Here is a 21,342-nt window from a genome sequence, read left to right as displayed (position 1 = left end):
TGTATAAAAGACACCTGTCCACAGGAGCAATCAATCAATCAGATTCCAAACTCTCCACCATGGCCAAGACCAATACTTTTTTCCCTCACTGTAAAGGACTCTCAGACTCTCAGAAACAATATTCTCTGGTCTGATGAAACCAAGATTGAACTCTTTGGCCTGAAAGCCAAGCTTCACATCCAGAGGAAACCTGGCACCATACATACGGTGAAGCATGGTGGTGGCAGCATCATGCTGTGGGGATGTTTTTCAGCGGCAGGGACTGGGAGACTAGTCAGGATCGAGGCAAAGATGAACGGAGCAAAGCACAGAGAGATCCTTGATGAAAACCTGCTCCAGAGCTCTCAGGACCTCAGACTGGGGCCAAGGTTCACCTTCCAACAGGACAACGACCCTAAGCATACAGCCAAGACAACGCAGGAGTGGCTTCGGGACAAGTCTGTGAATGTCCTTGAGTGCCCAGCCAGCCATTTGACCCCGATCTAACATCTCTGAAGAGACCCGAAAATAGCTGTGTGGTGACGCTCCCCATCCAACCTGACAGAACTTGAGAAGATCTGCTAAGAAGAATGGGAGAACCTCCACAAATACAGGTGTTCCAGGCTTGTAGCGTCATACCCAAGAAGACTCGAGTCTGTAATCGCTGCCAAAGGTGCTTCAACAAAGTACTGAGTAATTGGTCTGAATACTTATGTAAATGTGATATTTCAGTTTTCTATTTTTAATACATTTGCAAAACTTTCTAAAAACCTGTTTTTGCTTTGTTGTTATGGGGTATTGTGTGTTGATTGATGAGGGAAAAATACGTTTTAATACATTTTAGAATAAGGCTGTAATGTAACAAAATGTGGAAAAAGTCAAGGGGTCTGAATACTTTCCGAATGCACTGGAACTATGAATATCAGGATACAGTATTTGAGCTGTTGGAAAATGCTTCTTTCTGAGTGTTAAGTGACGAATTGGGGGTTGGGTTAGTTATCTGACCAGTTCCTTAACTTTTTATTTGAGTGTGTATGTGGGCAAGTGTGTGAACAATATTTTGTGTGTTTACCCAGTCTCCAGTGCCAGTTTGAATAATGAAATCACCTTGAGGCTTCATACTTTCTTGTTTGTTATTTAGTTTATACAACCATTCAGCTGAATCATCTGACAGGCCTTTAAATTGGCTTCTAATTAGACAGGGAATGGAAGTAACCTCACCCAGCCACGTTGTGTGCGCTATCTACCTCTCTGCTTTGCGTTCTTTCACCCATTCACAAAATATGCTGCAGCAAGAGCAATTGTGTGACAAATCTATTTGTCACACAATATGCTGTTCAGTGTGAGGTGCAGCAATTCCATGACCCCAAATCAGTGGTGGGCAGTAAGCTCAAGCTCAATCATAAAATAATGATGGAAGCAGACCACAAGAGTTACTTTATGTAAGTAGAATAAGCACTTGAGCTTGCATTAGGATATACACTCTTAAAATTGAAGTGAATCCAACCTTTGTGGTTGTGAGCTTGATATTAAGCTGACCTCACATCATTTACAATCATTCTATATACAGTATATTCAAGACATTTTCAACAAACTTTTGTTGAAGACTGTTTATTTACTTCAAAAGGGGATTTCTGTGCTGGGAAGCACAGTGTCAGAGGTATATAATGAAAACAATGATTACAGTCTCAACTCTTCAACTCGCTCCAACTACTTGTTGAACCGGTGGTATGAGCCAACTCTGCCATAAGGCATAATTATAAATGATGGGGAAAAACATTACGTGGTTACTTCTCAGTCTTTGATGAGACAGCTTCTGGGCGATATGGTTGAACTGGGCCTCTCTTGTCTGCGTCAATGGTGGCACAAACCCCTGACAATAGCAGTGACTGTTACTAGAGCGCCCTCTGGTATCAATATATCACTTTTATTCAACATAATTTATATAGCTATAAAACATTACAATGCCCCCCCCCCCCCCATAAAATAAAAAAATAATACATTACAGTGACCATTAACATTACAATACACCCTGTTACAGTGTAACACATTTTGCTTTAATAGAAGAGGAATTTCATCACGTAATTTTGAAGGGCATAAACATTGTGCAGGTTTGTGTAATTTATGATCATGTTCAAGTCATTCTCATTAATATATAGGTAACTTCCAAATGAATGGAAACACGAGTAAATGAAGAATACAAAGTATATTGAAAGCAGGTGCTTCCACACAGGTGTGGTTCCTGAGTTACTTAACCAATTAACATCCGCTCATGCTTAGGGTCATGTACTGTGTATAAACGCTGGGCAGGCCATTATTTTGGCTACCATGGCTAGGCCCCAATAGGATGGCAATGACCCCATCCACAGGGCGCGAGTGGTCAGATGAGCATGAAAATGATGTAAACCATATGTAATCCTAATTGAACACTTATGGGAGTTTCTGGAGCGGTGCCTGTGACAGCGTTTTCCACCATCATTAACAATCCACTAAATGATAGAATTTCTCATGTAAGAATGATGTCGCATCCCTCCAATTGAGTTCCAGACACTTGTACTGGTGTATTGAAGATGTTCTGGATCTTGGTGGCCCATGTCCCATGAAGACACTTTATGTTGGTGTTCCCTATATTTTGGCAGTTACCTGTATTACACACCACAGTACTACTTGCTGTCATGTTAACAATCACAATTATAGCTCTGGCATCACCTTGGAACACAACGTAAACCAATGACCTGTGGGGGGTGGGGGGTACTAGAATACTGTACAAATTAGAATACTGCACAAACCATTCACATTTTCGCTGTGTTTAGACAGGCAGCCCAATTCCAATCTTTTTTCCTGCTAATTGGTATTTTGACCAATCAGATAAGCTCTGAAAAAGATCTGATGTGATTGGTCAAAAGACCAGAATTGGGCTGCCTGTGTGAAAATATATATACACACTTACTACATATTCTCAATGCAAATAGCAGCAGCTACAGCATACAATCACATTCTAGACGATTCTGTGCTTCCAACTTTGTGGCAACAGTTTGGGGAAGGCCCTTTCCTGCTCCAGCATGACAATGCCCCCTGCGCACAAAGCGAGGTCCATACTGAAATGGTTTGTCGAGATCGGTGTGGAAGAACTTGACTGACCTGCACAGAGCCCTGACCTCAACCTCATCGAACACCTTTGGGATGAATTGAAACTCTGACTGCGAGCCAGGCCTAATCGCCCAACATCATGAAACAAACCATTTAAACAACAGGCTTCAAATAGTTAGAAACGGAGAACCTATGACAGTAATTGTAATTCTCTTCCATTTGATATCACATGATTCATTGTTGCTTTATAATCCTATTTGACATGATATATTCACTGTTGCTAAAGAGCGATTTTAGAAGGCACTTCACATTTCACTGTACAGTACAAAACGTATCACACAACCCCCACACAGAAACAAAATAACATGAAAACATTGTAAAGGTGTGCTGTTCCCTGTAAAATAGTCCACCATCCATCACGGCATGTAGCTAGCCCTGTCCTTGCTTCACCATGGAAACAAGAGGACATTTGATATGCTGCGAGAAAGCACTCGTGTGTGAACAGGCTTCGATAGTCCCTCTCGTCAGATTGTTCTCTCGTTCATAGTCAGACACTGATTTAGTTTGTGGCTCGTTTTCAATTCGTCCTCTTCAAACAAAAGTATCTGTAAAAGGGAACACAAACCAACCCCCCAAGATACAGAATGTTAAGCATTGTCCTTTTTAAGAGCATTGTAAATGTACATTTGGATAGGGCGTAACTAGTCATGCATGACCATCCTTCTCGTCCCGTCTCGACTATTGGAATTCTGGAGAACTTCAGTATTGTTTTCAGCGCTTGTATTTGATTGGCTCTGAGTAGAAATTACATTTCCCCTCAGGAGAGGCATTTCCTTTTTTTTCGTCTTTGTTTTTCTCTTGATTTTGTCTGTGTCTCTTTTCCTACCGTGTCAGACAACGTTTTTGTAGTCTTTGCGACATTAGTTTTGTATCTTATGCTTACTAGCCTGTTGAAAATCAGAAAACATTTCAGAAACACAAACCCTGTTCGGAGCTCCACCGATACAAAATATGTGATTGGTTTTGATAAGTGGCAAGCCCTGCCATACTCCACCCCTTTTTATCTTCTTCCTGAGGAGAACTTCCCCAGGTCTTCAAACTACGTGAGAAGCCCGGCGTCCGAGGCTAGGGCGTAACTAAACCAATATGGTTCGGGGATTCGAACCGGAGACCTTTCGGTTACTGTCCCTACGCTCTTAACCGCTAGGCTATCTACTGCCCGCAAACCAAGAGCAGCACGAGCTTCAGGGGCTCAAGTGAATACCATACAATCTGACAGAAGGCAAAACAAAACTTCTATTTACCACAATTTGAACACTTACAGAAAGCCCAAAGTGGTCCTTGTACTTGATAAACTACAATCCTGATGCTTTCTTTGTCCATCATCATATTAATTATATTCTGCCGACGTACCGTTGAGGGCACGAAGGGGCCAGGATCCCTCCGACTCTGCAGGACATTGAGCAGACCCCAAGACCAGCGTTCCTGACATCAAGAAAAAGCACAGAACGTTTTCTTAAACACCTCTTCAACATACTGTACAAAAACATATTGCATTGTGAGAACTTAAATTGAAATGCTGAAGCTCATTGAAGCCAGAATTGAAGAACAGCGCCCTCTACTGTACTTTTGTGGGATCTGTTAGTGGGCTCTGTCTGCACTGCACTCACCTTATAACAGTGGGTTACAGTTCAGTAGTGTAGACGTACACTGACGCACTGACCAACAGCTTTCCTAACACAGCTAAAGAGGTAGCATTGAACACAGTCCCTAAATAATAAAGACAGGGTAACAAAGCTTTAAAAAAAAAAACATTATGAATAAAAATGTATATAATATATTCTGTCATAGACTGTAGATGGGATGCCCTTACCAGCATTTACTGGGAGAAACATGGTGCATAGACATGACAAGCCAGCTAACCCCAGAAAGCTAGCCATGTTTTCCTTCTCCCAGCCCTAAAAACAAGCATACATTCTAACTGTCTAGCACAGGTGTGATGAGAATAACAGTCTTGTGAATCTATTAAAATTAAACTTCTTTTATTTTTAACCACAAAACAAGACATTTATTCAGTGCACCACTGACACACTTCAATTCATAGGATATCATGACAGGTGGTGAGAATCTTACCACTGCTTGTTCATGAAATAGATACAGAGAGGGTAGGCCGGGAGTTCCACCAATCCATACATGGCAACACTGAAGTAGCAGTTCCCATCGTCCTCACTGGCGTTCATGGTCAGCCCACAGTACACCAGGCTGCAGGAATACCTAGAGCACATCCAGAGACAGTGTCAATCTAAGGTCATTCATGTTTACCGTCTTCGGGGTGAAAGGTCTTTAAAACAATCTATACTGAACCGAAAAGCATCATCTTGAGCTGTTGACACTGTCCATGCGCTGTTAATGACATGGCAAAAAGCAAGTCCCTTTGTGGTTTCCCAGTGGTTCAGGTTATGGTCTGTATGCTCACCAGACATACATGACACCACGGTCCTCCAGCGGAGCACTAGGTGGGTGACGAGACCAGGGCCATCGTTGCCCTGGTTACGTCTTGACGAAGCCAGGACACCTGCGGAGCATCACTTTGGCTGTGGCGTTGTCGTTCTCATTCCGCACGGCCATGTACTGCAGAACCTCCTCCACCTGCTCCGTGTAACCACGGGAATACAGCCAGCGGGGAGACTCCGGGAGAGTCCTGCCTCAGCCCGAACAACAGGAACAAGACAAAGACAGGTGACGAAAAGGGCATCTTGCCATTTGTTCCATCAGCAAACTGCAGTCTCACATATGGGGCCAAATGTATTGGGAAAGGTGTCAGTCAAGCCTTTAATGCCATTGATTTATTAGAATAATCATCCTAACAGTGACTTACACACAAAGAAGAAAAAACAGGACGCCAGGAGAATTAGCTGCTGTTGCCAAGTTACGCCAAGGTCTGACATAGTAGCCCAGTGCTCCAAACAGGGCGATGCCCACAGCAAAGGTCATATTAGTCAAGGTCCCTGAAAAACACAAACACCAAAAACTAAATTGAAATAGTCGGGACAAAACACTTTCCAATAGTGCCAGACCACCATCTTATTTCACTTTGTTCCGACTGACTCTTCTTGACTACAATTGACCCTTTGTCGAATCCTAGTCCCACCCTCCTCAGTTACTGTAGCTGTGTCTGACAAACATCTGTCAGTGTCATGATGATTATTTGTACCTGTCATGGCCCAGTAGGCCTTGCCCACATATTCCTGGGTAAGCACGAAACAGACGAGGGACATTCCCCCCTTCATTTGACCCATTAGCAGGCAGGAGAACGCAAACGCCTCATAGCTGGGAGCAAAGGCTGTGGCATAACCAAACAAGACATCGAAGAACAGAGCTGGGAGAGAGAGAGGCCGAGAGAGAAGCAGAGAGAGAGAAACAGCGAGATCAAAACAGTGGGTCAATCAAACAGAAAGTCTGTAGAAGAGCATATTATCAATGCACTAGCAGTCTACGGCCAATAGTTGTTGTTTTTTTAAATGATGAATGATGAGGCCTAACCATATCTCTGAGATTTTTACCAGTGACACTACTATTAGCTGGGCTGAAAAGCAGACTACATCATATTAGCCTGTAAACTACTTCATAGGATATGGATTATGATCATAATATGAAAAGTTGTGAGCTTCATTCTCCTCACCTGTCAGGAAGACTGGTTTCCTTCCAATCTTGTCAGAGAGGGGTCCAAACAAACATTACCAACCAAGACCCCAGCGAAGAACAGAGAGCCTGCCAAAGTGACCTTGTAAGCCTGTTGGTTTTTAAGGAACCACTAAGAGAAAGGAAGGACAGAGACTGGAAGATATCATTCATATATTTTCCAGCGTCTAGATTATTTGGAAATATGTTCAATTCCATACAAGCGTGAATGAGACTATATTCTCAACCACAGCACAGTTTTGCTGCCATTGAATCATGAACAGTGGCCTCTCTCACCTCCGTCACGATAGAGTTGACGTCCTCTGTAAATGTAACGTGTTTGATGAGCTCCTCATGGTTGGTGTGGTCACCTTGTTCAATGTGGTATTCTGGTACAGCTCCAACACGAACAATGAGCATACACTGGCATGCCATACACACCTGGAAATCAAAACCAAGCTTAGTGTCAAGCAAGTAATACCGGCCTAGCTAGCCAAATGATCTATCCATCACTGGTATTTAGTTATCTGGTGCTTGCATTTACTTTTCACATATTCAGCAATTCAACAGCTTGAGCTGCCACTTTGTGGGGTTAGCTAAGGGATGGGCTCAAATCCTCTGAACAGACTGACAGTCTATGAGTTTGGCATGGTGGTTTTAAAAACATTTTAGATCCACAGCACACTGAGTTTGTTTACAAACACTTAAGATGACAACAAAAACATAAACTATAACCTTAGAGCTTGGGTTTTGATAGGATTAGCCCTTGATCATGAGTCATGACTCGCAATTCCATTACATCACACATAAGAGTCATTGGACAAAGGCGTCTTCTGTACAGGGGAGTTTTGTTAAGAGCCCCATACGCTCGGTCTGAACATTGACATGCATAAATTGCGGCACGGTTTTGGAAACATAAAGACCTTGTCTTTCATATCAGCGAGAAATCATTTTTTTTTATAATACATACAGTTAAACTGATACACACCGTTATAGGGTTAGTGGTTATAGAGTTAGTGTTCCCACGCGGCCATATCTCCATGTTACAGTGCATGCTTACAGAAGACAGACTGAAGACAGAGGAACCACTTGTGCTAATTAGTCATCTAGAATGCTCCGAACACCTGTGTGTAACGGAATAAAGCCGCCAGAAACATGTTGTCACTGAAAACTACTGTCGGCTGTAACTGATAAAGCCGGTTGAAACAGTGTACAATTAGTGTGTATTTTGCATTTGTGAAATTATTTTGGATGGGATATGAAAGTAAAGGGCTTTATGGTTCTGTCGCAATTGAGAATCGATTTGTTTAGATGGAGTACTTTGCTGTTTTGGCTGCCAGAGCCAGTATACCTGAAAATAACATACAGTGCCTTTAGAAAGTATTCATACCCCTTGACTTATTACACATTTTATTGTGTTACAGCCTGAATTCAAAATTGATTAAACTATATTTTTTTCTCACCCATCTACACACAATACTGCATAATCAAAGCGAAAACATGTTTTTAGAAGTTTGTACAAGTTTATTGTAAAAAGAAATATAGAAATCTAATTTACAAAACTATTCGCACCCGAGTCAATACTTTGTAGAAGCACCTTTGGCGGTGATTACAGCTGTGAGTCTTTTGGGATAAGTCTCTTAGAGCTTTACACACTTGGATTGTATAATATTTGCCCATTATTATATAAAACATTCTTCAAGTACTGTCAAGTTAATTGTTGATCATTGGTAGACAGCCATTTTCAAGTCTTGTCATAGATTTTCAAGACGATTTAAGTCAAAACTGTAACTAGACCCCTCGGGAACATTCAGTATCGTCTTGGTAAGCAACTCCAGTGTAGATTTGGCCTTGTGTTTTAGGTTACTGTCCTGTTGAAAGGTGAATTAATCTCCCAGTGTCTGTTGGAAAGCAGACTGTACCAGGTTTTCCTCTAGGATTGTGCATGTGCGTATAGCTGTATTCCGTTTATTTTTATCCAACAAAAACTCCCAAGACCTTGCCGATGACAAGAATACCCATAACATGATGCAGCCACAACCATGCACAACCAAAATATGAAGAGTGGTACTCAGGGATATGTTGTGTTGGATTCAGGACAAAAAGTTAATGTCTTTGCCACGTTTTTTTGCAGCATTACTAAAGTGCCTTGCTGCAAACAGGATTCATGTTTTGGAATATTGTTTACTCTGTACAAGCTTCCTTCTTTGTAGGTTAGTATTGTGAAGTAACTACAATGTTGTTGATCCATCCTCAGTTCTCTCATATCACAACCATTAAACTATTTAACTGTTTTAAAATCACCATTGGGCTCATGGTGAAATCCCTGAGCAGTTTCCTTCCTCTCTGGCAACTGAGTTAGGTAGGACACCTGTATCTTTACAGTGACTGGGTATATTGTTGTGTAAAGTGGTGTAAAGTATACTGCTCAAAAAAATAAAGGGAACACTTAAACAACACAATGTAACTCCAAGTCAATCACACTTCTGTGAAATCAAACTGTCCACTTAGGAAGCAACACTGATTGACAATAAATTTCACATGCTGTTGTACAAATGGAATAGACAACAGGTGGAAATTATAGGTAATAAGCAAGACACCCCCAATAAAGGAGTGGTTCTGCAGGTGGAGACCAAAGACCACTTCTCAGTTCCTATGCTTCCTGGCTGATGTTTTGGTCACTTTTGAATGCTGGCGGTGCTTTCACTCTAGTGGTAGCATGAGACGGAGTCTACAACCCACACAAGTGGCTCAGGTAGTGCAGCTCATCCAGGATGGCACATCAATGCGAGCTGTGGCAAGAAGGTTTGCTGTGTCTGTCAGCGTAGTGTCCAGAGCATGGAGACGCTACCAGGAGACAGGCCAGTACATCAGGAGATGTGGAGGAGGCCGTAGGAGGGCAACAACCCAGCAGCAGGACCGCTACCTCCGCCTTTGTGCAAGGAGGAGCAGGAGGAGCACTGCCAGAGCCCTGCAAAATGACCTCCAGCAGGCCACAAATGTGTATGTGTCTGCTCAAATGGTCAGAAACAGACTCCATGAGGGTGGTATGAGGGCCCGACGTTCACAGGTGGGGGTTGTGCTTACAGCCCAACACCGTGCAGGACGTTTGGCATTGCCAGAGAACACCAAGATTGGCAAATTCGCCACTGGCGCCCTGTGCTCTTCACAGATGAAAGCAGGTTCACACTGAGCACGTGACAGACATTACAGAGTCTGGAGACGCCGTGGAGAACGTTCTGCTGCCTGCAACATCCTCCAGCATGACCGGTTTGGCAGTGGGTCAGTCATGGTGTGGGGTGGCATTTCTTTGGGGGGCCGCACAGCCCTCCATGTGCTCGCCAGAGGTAGCCTGACTGCCATTATGTACCGAGATGAGATCCTCAGACCCCTTGTGAGACCATATGCTGGTGCGGTTGGCCCTGGGTTCCTCCTAATGCAAGACAATGCTAGACCTCATGTGGCTGGAGTGTGTCAGCAGTTCCTGCAAGAGGAAGGCATTGATGCTATGGACTGGCCCGCCCGTTCCCCAGACCTGAATCCAATTGAGCACATCTGGGACATCATGTCTCGCTCCATCCACCAACGCCACGTTGCACCACAGACTGTCCAGGAGTTGGCGGATGCTTTAGTCCAGGTCTGGGAGGAGATCCCTCAGGAGACCATCCGCCACCTCATCAGGAGCATGCCCAGGTGTTGTAGGGAGGTCATACAGGCACATGGAGGCCACACACACTACTGAGCCTCATTTTGACTTGTTTTAAGGACATTACATCAAAGTTGGATCAGCCTGTAGTGTGGTTTTCCACTTTAATTTTGAGTGTGACTCCAAATCCAGACCTCCATGGGTTGATAAATTGGATTTCCATTGATTATTTTTGTGTGATTTTGTTGTCAGCACATTCAACTATGTAAAGAAAAAAGTATTTAATAAGATTATTTCTTTCATTCAGATCTAGGATGTGTTGTTTAAGTGTTCCCTTTATTTTTTTGAGCAGTGTACTTAAGTAAAAATACTTTAAAGCACTACTCAATTAGTTTTCTGTACTTTACTTTAGTATTTATATTTTTGACTACTTTTACTTCAATACATTCCTAAAGAAAATAATGTACTTACTACATACATTTTCCCTGACTCCCAAAAATACTTGTTACATTTTGAATGCTTATCAAGATAAATTCCCTGGTCATCTCTACTGCCTCCGATCTGGTGGACTCACGAAACACAAATTATTAATTTGTTAATTATGTATGAGTTTTGAAGTGTGCCCCTGGCTATCTGTAAATAGATATTTTTTAAACAAGAAAATTATGCAGTCTGGTTTGCTTAATATAAGGAATTTGAAATGATTTATACTTTTACTTTTAATACTTGAGTATATTTTAGCAATTACGTAAACATTTGTATTTATTTTACCTTTATTTAACTAGGCAAGTCAGTTAAGAACAAATTCTTATTTACAATGACTGCCTACCCCAGCCAAACCCTAAAACAGACGACGCTTGGCCAATTGTGCGCCGCCCTATGGGACTCCCAATCAAGGCCGGTTGTGATACAGCCCAGGATCAAACCTGGGTCTGTAGTGACGCATCTAGCACTGATGCAGTGCCTTAGACCGCTGCGCCACTCTGGAGCTGATACTTAAGTATATTTAGAACCAAATACTTTAACTTTTAGTAGTATTTTACTTGGTGACTTTCACTTTTACTTGAGTCATATTCTATGAAGGTATCTTTACTTTTACTCAAGTATGACAAGGATACTTTTTCCACCAATGATTAATACACCATCCTAAGCCTAATTAATAACTTCACCATGCTCAGAGATATTCAGTCTGCTTTTTTTTTCTTTTTCTACCAATCAGTGCCTTTCTTTGCAAGGCATTGCAAAACCTCCCTGGTCTTTGTGGTTGAAATTCACTATGCGATTGAGGGACCTTATGTGTGGGGTACAGAGAGGTAGTTATTCAAAAAGCATGTTAACCACTATTATTGGACCCGGAATGAGTCCGTGCAATTTATGTGATTTGTTAAGCACATGTTTTACTCCTGAACTTATTTAGGCTTGCCATAATAAAGGGATTGAATACATATTGACTCAAGACATTTCAGCTTTTTATTCTTGCAAATATATTTATAAAATGTTCTACAAACAAAATTCCACTTTACATTATGAGGTATTGTGTGTAGATCAGTGACAGAAATTGTCAATTTTAAATTCAGGCTGTAACACAAGAAATGTAAATGGGTGTGAATACTTTCTGAAGGCACTGTAAGGTCCTTGGGCCATAAGGAGTAATGGTAGGTTCCTTAGGAGTACATATTGGGCTATGGTAGGATAAGAGACTTATATTCTTCAACAATGAATTAGTATAATTAATTGAAATGGCCATTGAACAGCGGGAAATAATGCAGACTGCTGTAGCTTTAATGCTTATGCAAATGACTGGAGATAACTAGTTAGCTAAGATTCAACAATATAATTCAAAGCTTCTGTGATTTCATTATCTCTGGCAGAATAACATTAGCAGCGACGGATATACTACTATCTGGCTTTCCCTACTTAGTATATGTAAATTGTTCAAAGGAAATAAAGATTGCTAGCTAATACAGCTAGCTAGTTATAAAGCAAGGTGAAGGTAATAAACTAGCTAGCTGGGGTGGCTTGTTCTATATGACGGCGCGGCGTCATATATAGGGTTAGGGTGGCATTATGTTATAATACATACATAGCTAGTAATAATATATGCCATTTAGCAGATGCTTTTATCCAATGCGACGTATGTCCTCCAAAGCAAGGGACGTTCATAAAACAAACCTGTAGCAACACAAGAACCAACACCATCTGCTACTGATATGATCCGACGGAGGGCCGAACTAGGCAAACTATTCGCAGACGTGGATTGCTATCGCATTTATCTAGGAAAGCTGATTGTTAAAGGAGACTGGGGAACCGAAACAGCGCATGCGGGTGGCTGGAGATTTAACTTTAGGACAAAATTGAATGGTCTCAAACAGGTTTCTCCAACCTTGTTCCTGGAGAACTACCGTTCTGTATATTCATTCCAATCCTAATCTAACACACATTCTTCTAATAATTAGCTGGTTGATAAACTAAATCAGCTTAGTTACAACTGGGGTTGGAGTGAAAACGTACAGGAGGGTAGCTCTCCAGGAACAGCGTCATTGTCTAAAATATGCTAATTCCGCCTATACAGACGATGCTAAACAAATTCGACCAATCAAAGAACATTTGTCTGAAAAACGTAGCTATATTAGTCGGAACTAGGAAACTCAGAAAATGTCCGACTTACTATCTGGGTGTAGTTATACCAGTTTCTAAACCCAAAGGCGCAACATCTTGAGACTTCCGGGAACGCTTACGAAGCAGACCTGGCCGGTGTTTGTGTTTAGAATAGTCAATGAGAAGTGAAACATTCTTCCTTATTTTCTGATTTTCTCGAACTCTAAAGGCACAACCTAGATTCGAGCCAATACGTAACAGAACATGTTATCACGCCAACCTCGTGAGTGACAAACTGACACGTTTTCATTTGTCAAAACAACTTTAAAATCGAAGGTTGAACCAATGACCTATCTGCGCATGAGCGTAGCTAACCAAAGTCGCCATACAGCTATCGGGGATTTCTATTGGAGAATCAGTTTCTGCCTTTCTTCATACTGTAATACCTTTGGTTATACACGTGCTGTGTTCAACCAGTTAGCAAGTCGTGCCAACAGAGGACCCCCTTGAGCGACTTGGTAGGAGTGAGGCAGGGTTTAGGATTCACAAACTGAAAGTCAGTAGCTGTATATACACACTATGGTCAGTACTGAACAAGGTTACTGAGCTTTTTGTACATTTAACTGAAATCAATCCTATAAACTAAAACCCCTTTCATCCAAATGATTGCATCATTACTAGAACCAGAGATCATCCTGCCCATGAAACTGAGCCCTAATAATCAGAACCTCATACTCATTTGCATTATAGAAAGGCTCATGACAATTCCCAGTATTGCATTTAAGTACAGACTTGTGGCGCAGTCCACTAAATGGTCATTTAAGTTGTACATTTCAGAGGAAGCCGACATTAAAAATATCTGTTTAATAGTTTGATGTACAAAACATAACATTTAGTTTTCTAGCTCATTCATTTGTCAATTTTTTATATAAAAGCAAAATAAAAAGCAGAACATTACACCAAGAGAACAGAAAGAATACTAAAATGACAAAAGGGTCGTTCCACAAAATAACTTTACATCCCTTTGATATTTTAAGTAGAAATTGTGCACAAATCCTGAATTTTAGAAGCATGTTATTTTAGAATGAAATGTCTTTAATATAGAACACAGCAGATTTTATATGAATAAGGACTTGCTAAAGTGCCAATAATCAGCATTTTGACATATCCCTAGATGTCAAAGTATGCAAAGGAATTTTAACCAACATCTCATGTTTACCACCTTTAGAAAGCCCTATTTGTTGCTTTGAAAGTCATTTCTGAATATGTGATTACTTATACATTAAGGTATAAAAAAGTCAAATTTTGAGGTCAAGCCTGTTACGTGAACCACTTGTTTTAATATGGTGAAACTATTCCTTTATAAAAGGCGCAGTATGCCGAAATCTGCCATTTCCTGGTTGCTAAAATTCTTAGTTTGCGACAAAACAAGCAATGTGTAGAGAATCATTGTACCATCTAAACCACTGTGAAATATTTCAATAACCAAAAATATAGCATTTTCAGTTTGAAGCTGGTGTACAAAACCAAAACTTAACAGGGAGCATAGAATAGATCTAGCACTTTTGACTTGCTTTCACTTTGAATGACAGACCTATAACACATTTCTATAGGAATTTGGTCAGGTCCATATTGCAGCCTAAAAAATGATTCTAAATAAACACTGAACATCTAATGGTCAAATCATGGTGTAAAAGCAGGTGAGCTGGTTCTACTCTTGTGGAAAACGGAGCAGATGGAGCTTAACATTAACCGTGAAACCCATAGACGGGCTAGAAATGTTGAAAATTGCATTCAATTGCCACTCACTCTTGCACATAAGGTTCCATTCACCCTGTCACAACAGGATTCATGCACAATTTAAGATGAGATTGGAAAAAGGGTTTTAATTAAGTTGAATGTGTTCTTTCACAGAATGGTAAAATTGTGAAATAAAGTTCCAACCAAGTTACACAACTCAAAAAAAAAAAAAAGGCACCTAATTGGTGGGACGACCCAGGTAAAAGATTAACAAAATAGTTAAGAAATGTAAAGGTCGGTCAAGTTCTACTAGTTCTGACACCTGAGTGGTAATTTTGACCTGACCGGCGTTGCCTGAGTATCATTTTCTGCCATCTTGGAACGATTAACAGATTTTTCCTTCTTGCCGGTCTTCTTTTGCTGAAAGGAAAGAAAAACATTACACTCAAACAATGCCATCTGTAGCTGGGACTGGGAGATGACAGTACTTAACCAAACAGAGAAACACCAAAGTAATCTTACCTTGAAGAACGGCACTCTTGCTTTCTCGTAGCACATGAGGTTTTCGTCTATGTAAGGCGGCTCAGTGACGTAGTCATAGCCGCTCACCTCATCCTCCAGCGAGTCCTATGGGAACAGTCATAGATAAAAGCTACTCTGTACGTCACCCTTTTCATTGTCATTACATGTCATACATGCTGAACAGTCAAAGTTCATAGTCTGTACAGTTGACTTCATGTAATCATGTCAATGTGATCTGCCATACAGCCCCAAACCCACATGACCCAACCAGGAAATACTGGGCTCTAATTTTCCGAAGTGTACCTGATCAACCTGTTTCTCCTCCTCCTCCACTGCGTCACACTGGAACAGGGACATCTGCAGCTCCTCCTGCTTGTGGCGGAGGTTCTCCAGCAGTTCTGCTCTGCTCCTCGACTTGGCCAGGAGACGTGGGTACACAAAGTCCCTCCTGCGAGGAGTTGTACCTACCAAAATAAATTGAAGGAAACATAACAGGTCAGTGACTCGGACAAAGAATATGTAGAAAAGAAAAAAGCCAGATTAACATTACATCCGTGTCAGGCTCACCAGTTGGGACATCCTGTAGGAGCTCCTCGCTGAGGAAGCTGTGGACACGGGCCAGGCCATCCTCCAAGTGGGCCTTGAGTTCCGTCTGGTGGTGTTCCAGGGTGTTCTGGTCCAGTGACGTCTGCTCCTTCATGGCCCCCAGACCCTCCACCATCCCCTGCTGCTTCAGCTGCCCACTCACCTCCTGGACACTCTCTTCACAGCTCTGCTCCACTCTCTGAATCACACCACAGAGAAACACCGGTCAGGATTTCAGTCATAATGATTACAGACATGTAAGAAGCTGCGCAGGGATTTCAAAGCTAACCAATTTTGCAAAACCAGAAACTGTCAAGCACTAAAATAAAAATAATTAGTGCTCCATTTCATACACCAACAAGTACCCGTTTGAGGTAAAACTACACAACAATCTATCCGAGAGTATAGTTTACCGTTAGCAGGGTCTGAGCGGAGGCAGTTTGGTCTCTGATCAGGGTGAGCTGAACCTGGGCCTGGGAGTCAATGCCATCTTTGGTAGAGGCACACCACTGCAGACTCTTCTCACCCAGCTGGGTCAGAGAGCTGTGCAGGTGGCTGCAGTAGCCGGAGCACTCGTCCACTGTGCGCTTGGCCTCCTGGGCAGTCTGTTGGACCGCAGAGATCAAGCTGGCAGTGGTGGACTCTAGACGCTCCTTTTGGGTGGCGGTCTGGTTCTCAGACACACTGCATCTCCTGGAGAAGGGCAGCAAAGTTAGAGGCTCTGCCCTGGCAAACATATCAGGTGAAAAATATGTGGATTCAAATGAACAAAGCCCACACTATGGACAGAAATCATTAGACATGTCAATGGCCCAGTTAAGACAGCCCAGTTGCACTTACGTTTGAAGGGTCTGCTGAAGGGACTGAACAGGGACCTGCAGGGCATCGGAGGCATTCATCAGGCCGGCATAGTTATTCTGGGTCTCCATGGCCAGGAGGTTGAGCTGGTTCTGCAGACACTGGATCACCTGAGTCATGCCCTGTACGATCAGAAACAGAAGGGATGTCACAAGGTCAGATAGAAAACGACACTGGTCGACCATACAGCCTTGATAGTGAGAATGACAGGGTTTTCATCAACAGTTGGATGACGAACAGGGACTTGCTCCATGGCATCAAAGCAGAGTAGACACCACTGCAAGAGCAACACTATTGTACATTTCAAGGTGTAGTATTACTTTGCAATGATCTGGAAAAAAACAAGATATGTAAGAGAGTGATAAGAGAATACTTTAAACCAGGGGTATCAGACACATTTTGTCCCAGGGGCCACATTGAAACACTGCCGTCAACATTTGCCCAAAACAATAGTCCATTGTTTTTGTAATATCATGCTCCCTCGCTGTCTAGGTTTCATTTGTGATGATTAGCAAACTTGACACCGTGAAGAAACTGAACGTAGGTCCATTATTTTGACAGTTTCAATTACGTTTTAGTCATTTTAAAGTATATCAATATTTTCCCATGGCCTACAAGCCATCGGTTTGACACCCCCGCTTTAGACTACACAACTCCAAGCAGATCCCAGGCCGTACCGTCTGGTGCTCCTTGTCTGCTCTGCTGATCTGTTCCTTCAGCTTGTCGTGCTCAGTCTTTAGGGTGCCGAGACCTTCTGTTGCAGTCTCCCTCAGGGTAGCCAGGTCCTGGGCATGGCCACTGAAGAAAGACGCCGTCTCCACCTTTATGCACTCCATCTGGGGAAAAGGAATGCATTCACGAAGTTGTCCATCATGTATACTCAAAAGTATTTTGAGAACAGTATTGTGCATTATTTCAGCCAGCTTCCTTTACCTTAGCTGCCAGGGCATGGTGGGTCTCAAGTGTCTTCCTCAGGCTGTCGTTCATGGCCATGATAGCACTCAGACCAGGCAACACCTGGGCCACCAGGACCTCCTCAAGCTCCAGCTTATGCTCCTCCTGTTAACCCAGGATTGCATTTATCATGAAACCTCTCCCACCTCTCTATTCATACAGATTCGTGCACCAAAAAAAAAAGAAAAGATGAGAACAGAGATAGAAGACAATAGACGGTTTAATTTCTGTCCTTACCAAAACCTGGTGCAGACTGTTTTTAGCCTCCACACACAGCGTCTCCTGCTCCATCATCTTAGCCTGACACTTGGTCATGCCATCAGCAACCAGGTCTTTGATGCTGCAGAAGGACGTGGCTACAGTAGCCATGGCTCCTATGAAAGCTTTGTCGTTGACTGTGAGAAGACCATCTGAGGGAGAAGGGTGGTAAAAGACTAAATTGGATATCAAAGTCTATGATGCGCTCACATCACTCAAAGTACTGAACCATTTCAAGCTGCTCACCAACTGAGGTTTTGTAGGACTCCAGCATGCCCTGGTGCTTGCTGTGCTGGTCTTCTACAGAATTCTGCATCTGGCTGAACATAGCATCCATGCAGTCTGCGAAACTCATCTGGATCTCAGAGTTGTGCTCCTCAACCTTTTTCTTCCTCTCCAGCTTGGCATGCAGGCCAGACACATCTTTGGTGCTTGCGTCAACAGTTGTCAGCAACTGGGAAAACATTAACTCATAACTTTAGACTAAATCAGTTATTTGAATATCCTGTACATTCTCAAAAGTGTAATTTAGTAGACGCCCTTATACATTGTCCTAACTGGTCGTAATGATGTCACCCTAACCTTGTCTGCAGTGGTGTACAGTTTCTCCTCGGTGGTGGCCAGCTCAGACACTATAAACTCCTCCTCAATGAGCTTCTGCTTAGTCTTCTGCAGGTCCCTGTGAGTCTCCTGCAGCTTCTGGTTCTTCTCCTCTAGGTCATTGGTGCACTTGTCCAGCTTCTCCTTGCGATTCTCAAACAGCTCTGTAACCTGGGGAGGAGGGACAGTTACATGTTTGATGAGTCAAGTGGAGCCGGTAACCATGGTGCTGCTCATCCAAAAACAGGAAGTAAAATATGAGAGTACTTTCGAAATAAGCTTACGCTCTTCAGTTCCTCCTCCACTGCAGCAATCTTCTCTGTGTATTCAGTTATATGCTCCTCTTGGGAAGATATCGCAGCTGCCATGCTCCTAAGGGGATAAATGAAATGTTAACCTCCTATATACTTTCTCCTTTTGAAGGGATTCAGACTTTAGAAATAAACATTTGATTCACACACACAACATTTGTGTTTTGTACAATGGTCATTTACTCATAGTTCTCAGATGACAGATACACTCCATTCTTGTCACGAGTGGCAGCCAAATCCCGTTTTAGACGCTCAATTTCCTCTGTGTATTCCTATGACGAAATTCAATATTTCAGTCCAGATCTTTTACCACAAATAAAATACACATGCATAAAGTAAACAGAGCATGCATACTCAAATTGAGAGGTTTTGTTCAGTGCTTATATACCTTGATAAGAGTTCTCTTTGTCAACTTCTGGTTCACCTCAGGCTTGTTCATGATGTTCTTGGCCCTGTTGGCATAATCCAGTGTGCTCAGAGTTTCCTGGGGATTTCATGAAACAAAAAGTTGAGTATTGATAAAATTAGGTATCAATCTATACATTGGTGCCAAGAGACAATAACAAAGCCAGACAAACACACCTCCAAGTTGATGGAGGCTGGTGAAACTGTGGCAATGATGGAAGTCTTAGTGCGGCCTCCCAGTGAGTCCTGGAGGATGCGGGTGAGTTTGGACTCCCTGTAGGGCACATGGGGCCTCTTCTCCACGAGTGCCGTGATCACCCTGCCCAGCGTCAGCAGAGATTGGTTGATGTTGCCAGCTTCACGCGCCCGCTTGTCCACAGCCCCGGAGCGGCCGATGTTCTCACTGCCAGCAAGGTCAACCTACAAGGTGAGGGTCACATTAGCTAGAATTCCTGATGTGCAACACAAGCAGATGCACATACAGGTCAAATGTGCTATGCATCTTTGTATGTCACTGGTAGAGCATGCATGACAATACCAGTTAACCATACCAAGTTCAGTTTCCCAATCTTGACCAGTTCCTCTCCATCAACAGTTATCTCCTTCATATGAATCGTGACGGAGAACACTGAGTGAGAGCGGCTGAAAAACTGAAAAGGGGCAGATAAATACAAACAAACACTCAACAATTCAAACATTTACACCCTGTGCTTTAGTATGAGACAAGTTTATTTGGTCAGACATGCAGGTTTACCTGGAATATGCATTCATGAGAGTGGAGGCAGTTTTCCTCTTGGCAGATCCACGCTCCAAAATCTGGTAAACCTCATTTTTGTTGTGTACTGTGATTTCTTCCAGGCCCTTGATGATAACACCCCTCTGAAGGACAGAAATTATATTTAACCTTCAAAAGCAGGTTTTAATATGACCATTAGATTAAGAAAATCACCCTGGGGGGGCAGCAGTGACGTGTTGACAGACGTGTGATTCAACCCATTAGGTACGTAGATAATAGACTGGTTAGTACCTTGTTACGTGGATCATCAAACAACTGAAGACGTTCAGTGACGTCAGGAAAAGGGCTCAGCAGGTCAAACAACTCTTCATTGTAGATCTCCAGCAAGGAAACCTTGACAGAAAACTCTGTCCCACTTTCAGACAGCTTCTCAAATATCTGATGAAGTGTCCGGGGAATGATACCTGCAAGAGGATCCTGAAAGAGTACATTCAAATCAAAAATATATATAAAATGTTTTTCTTTTTTTAAGTTAATTGACAGCTCTGATACAAGTTATGTTATACCTCTTCCCATGTAAATTCTTCATTTGGAGATCTTTCTCCTTCCATTGTAAAAGTCTTTCCTGTTCCTGTTTGGCCATACCTAAATGACAGAAAGAAACCGTTTAGTCAAAAATCATGTATAAAACTGACAACCACATTCAGTAGCCGGTGTCAGCTTCAAATGGCTAAATGTAACCTTGTGGTTATGCCACTTAATCCCTGCTTTGGTAGTACTTACGCAAAAACTGTACAATTGTATCCACCTATCACTTCATCCAAAATAGGGCAGACAACACTCTTGTAGACATCAATTTGCTTGGCAGATGGACCAAACACCTGAGGCGAGGATTTGATAACATGTAATTTGCACATTAGGAACAAATGACCTTGCAAACCAAGTATAGTTGTTAGTCCAGTTTAGACAAAGAACGTTACATTAGTTACCATATCAAAGGTGTACGTCTTCCTAGCTGACTTGTCGCCAATCCCTCCCGTTCGCACATTGATCTCTTTTCGATTTTCTACTGTATCAATGACTCCATGGGCGGCAGTCTTGCGTTCCGCGTTGTTGAAGGGTCTGAAGAGCCATGGGAAGAGAAGTTAACAAGAGAACATTAGGCTAACTAGCTACTGTTGCCGTGATACCACCACAGATGTTCTTGTCCATTTAACTAGCAAGTTAATTAGCTATGATCAAGTTGCTTTTAGTCCCAACTCCCACTGATTTCATACAAGTCAAGTTTAGCTTACCTGCATCTCACAACGACTTGAATATTTCTCCCCTTCTCATCCTTCTTTGCGACACTGAACGAGTTGTGCGTAGACATGTTTGCA

At 42.4% G+C, this 21,342-nt stretch overlaps 1 protein-coding gene and 1 pseudogene across 1 annotated transcript in view; both read right to left on the bottom strand.

Moving 5' to 3' along the window:
• Positions 1-1,954: 1,954 nt before the first annotated feature.
• On the bottom strand, positions 1,955-13,636 carry LOC106577149 (solute carrier family 22 member 15-like; annotated as a pseudogene).
• A 207-nt stretch (positions 13,637-13,843) lies between these two features.
• The window catches only part of LOC106577137 (kinesin-like protein KIF11-B), a 7,891-nt gene continuing 392 nt past the window's right edge, over positions 13,844-21,342 (bottom strand). The window contains exons 2-23 of the mRNA XM_014154900.2: positions 21,259-21,342; positions 20,953-21,085; positions 20,747-20,844; positions 20,530-20,608; positions 20,255-20,440; positions 19,982-20,106; positions 19,779-19,869; positions 19,405-19,647; positions 19,211-19,306; positions 19,006-19,094; positions 18,796-18,883; positions 18,494-18,682; positions 18,158-18,365; positions 17,891-18,063; positions 17,633-17,758; positions 17,377-17,535; positions 16,682-16,821; positions 16,255-16,534; positions 15,824-16,040; positions 15,560-15,720; positions 15,257-15,361; positions 13,844-15,154 (exon numbers count right to left, since the gene is read on the bottom strand). The exon at positions 21,259-21,342 is cut by the window's right edge and continues 25 nt beyond it. Coding sequence (XP_014010375.1) covers positions 15,044-15,154; positions 15,257-15,361; positions 15,560-15,720; positions 15,824-16,040; positions 16,255-16,534; positions 16,682-16,821; positions 17,377-17,535; positions 17,633-17,758; positions 17,891-18,063; positions 18,158-18,365; positions 18,494-18,682; positions 18,796-18,883; positions 19,006-19,094; positions 19,211-19,306; positions 19,405-19,647; positions 19,779-19,869; positions 19,982-20,106; positions 20,255-20,440; positions 20,530-20,608; positions 20,747-20,844; positions 20,953-21,085; positions 21,259-21,335 — 3,174 coding nt within the window. The 5' untranslated portion in view covers positions 21,336-21,342 and the 3' untranslated portion in view covers positions 13,844-15,043. The remainder of the gene's footprint in view (positions 15,155-15,256; positions 15,362-15,559; positions 15,721-15,823; positions 16,041-16,254; positions 16,535-16,681; positions 16,822-17,376; positions 17,536-17,632; positions 17,759-17,890; positions 18,064-18,157; positions 18,366-18,493; positions 18,683-18,795; positions 18,884-19,005; positions 19,095-19,210; positions 19,307-19,404; positions 19,648-19,778; positions 19,870-19,981; positions 20,107-20,254; positions 20,441-20,529; positions 20,609-20,746; positions 20,845-20,952; positions 21,086-21,258) is intronic.

The sequence above is a fragment of the Salmo salar genome, chromosome ssa18 (genome assembly GCF_905237065.1).
Source record: "Salmo salar chromosome ssa18, Ssal_v3.1, whole genome shotgun sequence".
NCBI lineage: Eukaryota > Metazoa > Chordata > Actinopteri > Salmoniformes > Salmonidae > Salmo > Salmo salar.
This window is presented reverse-complemented; position numbering and strand designations above follow the sequence as displayed.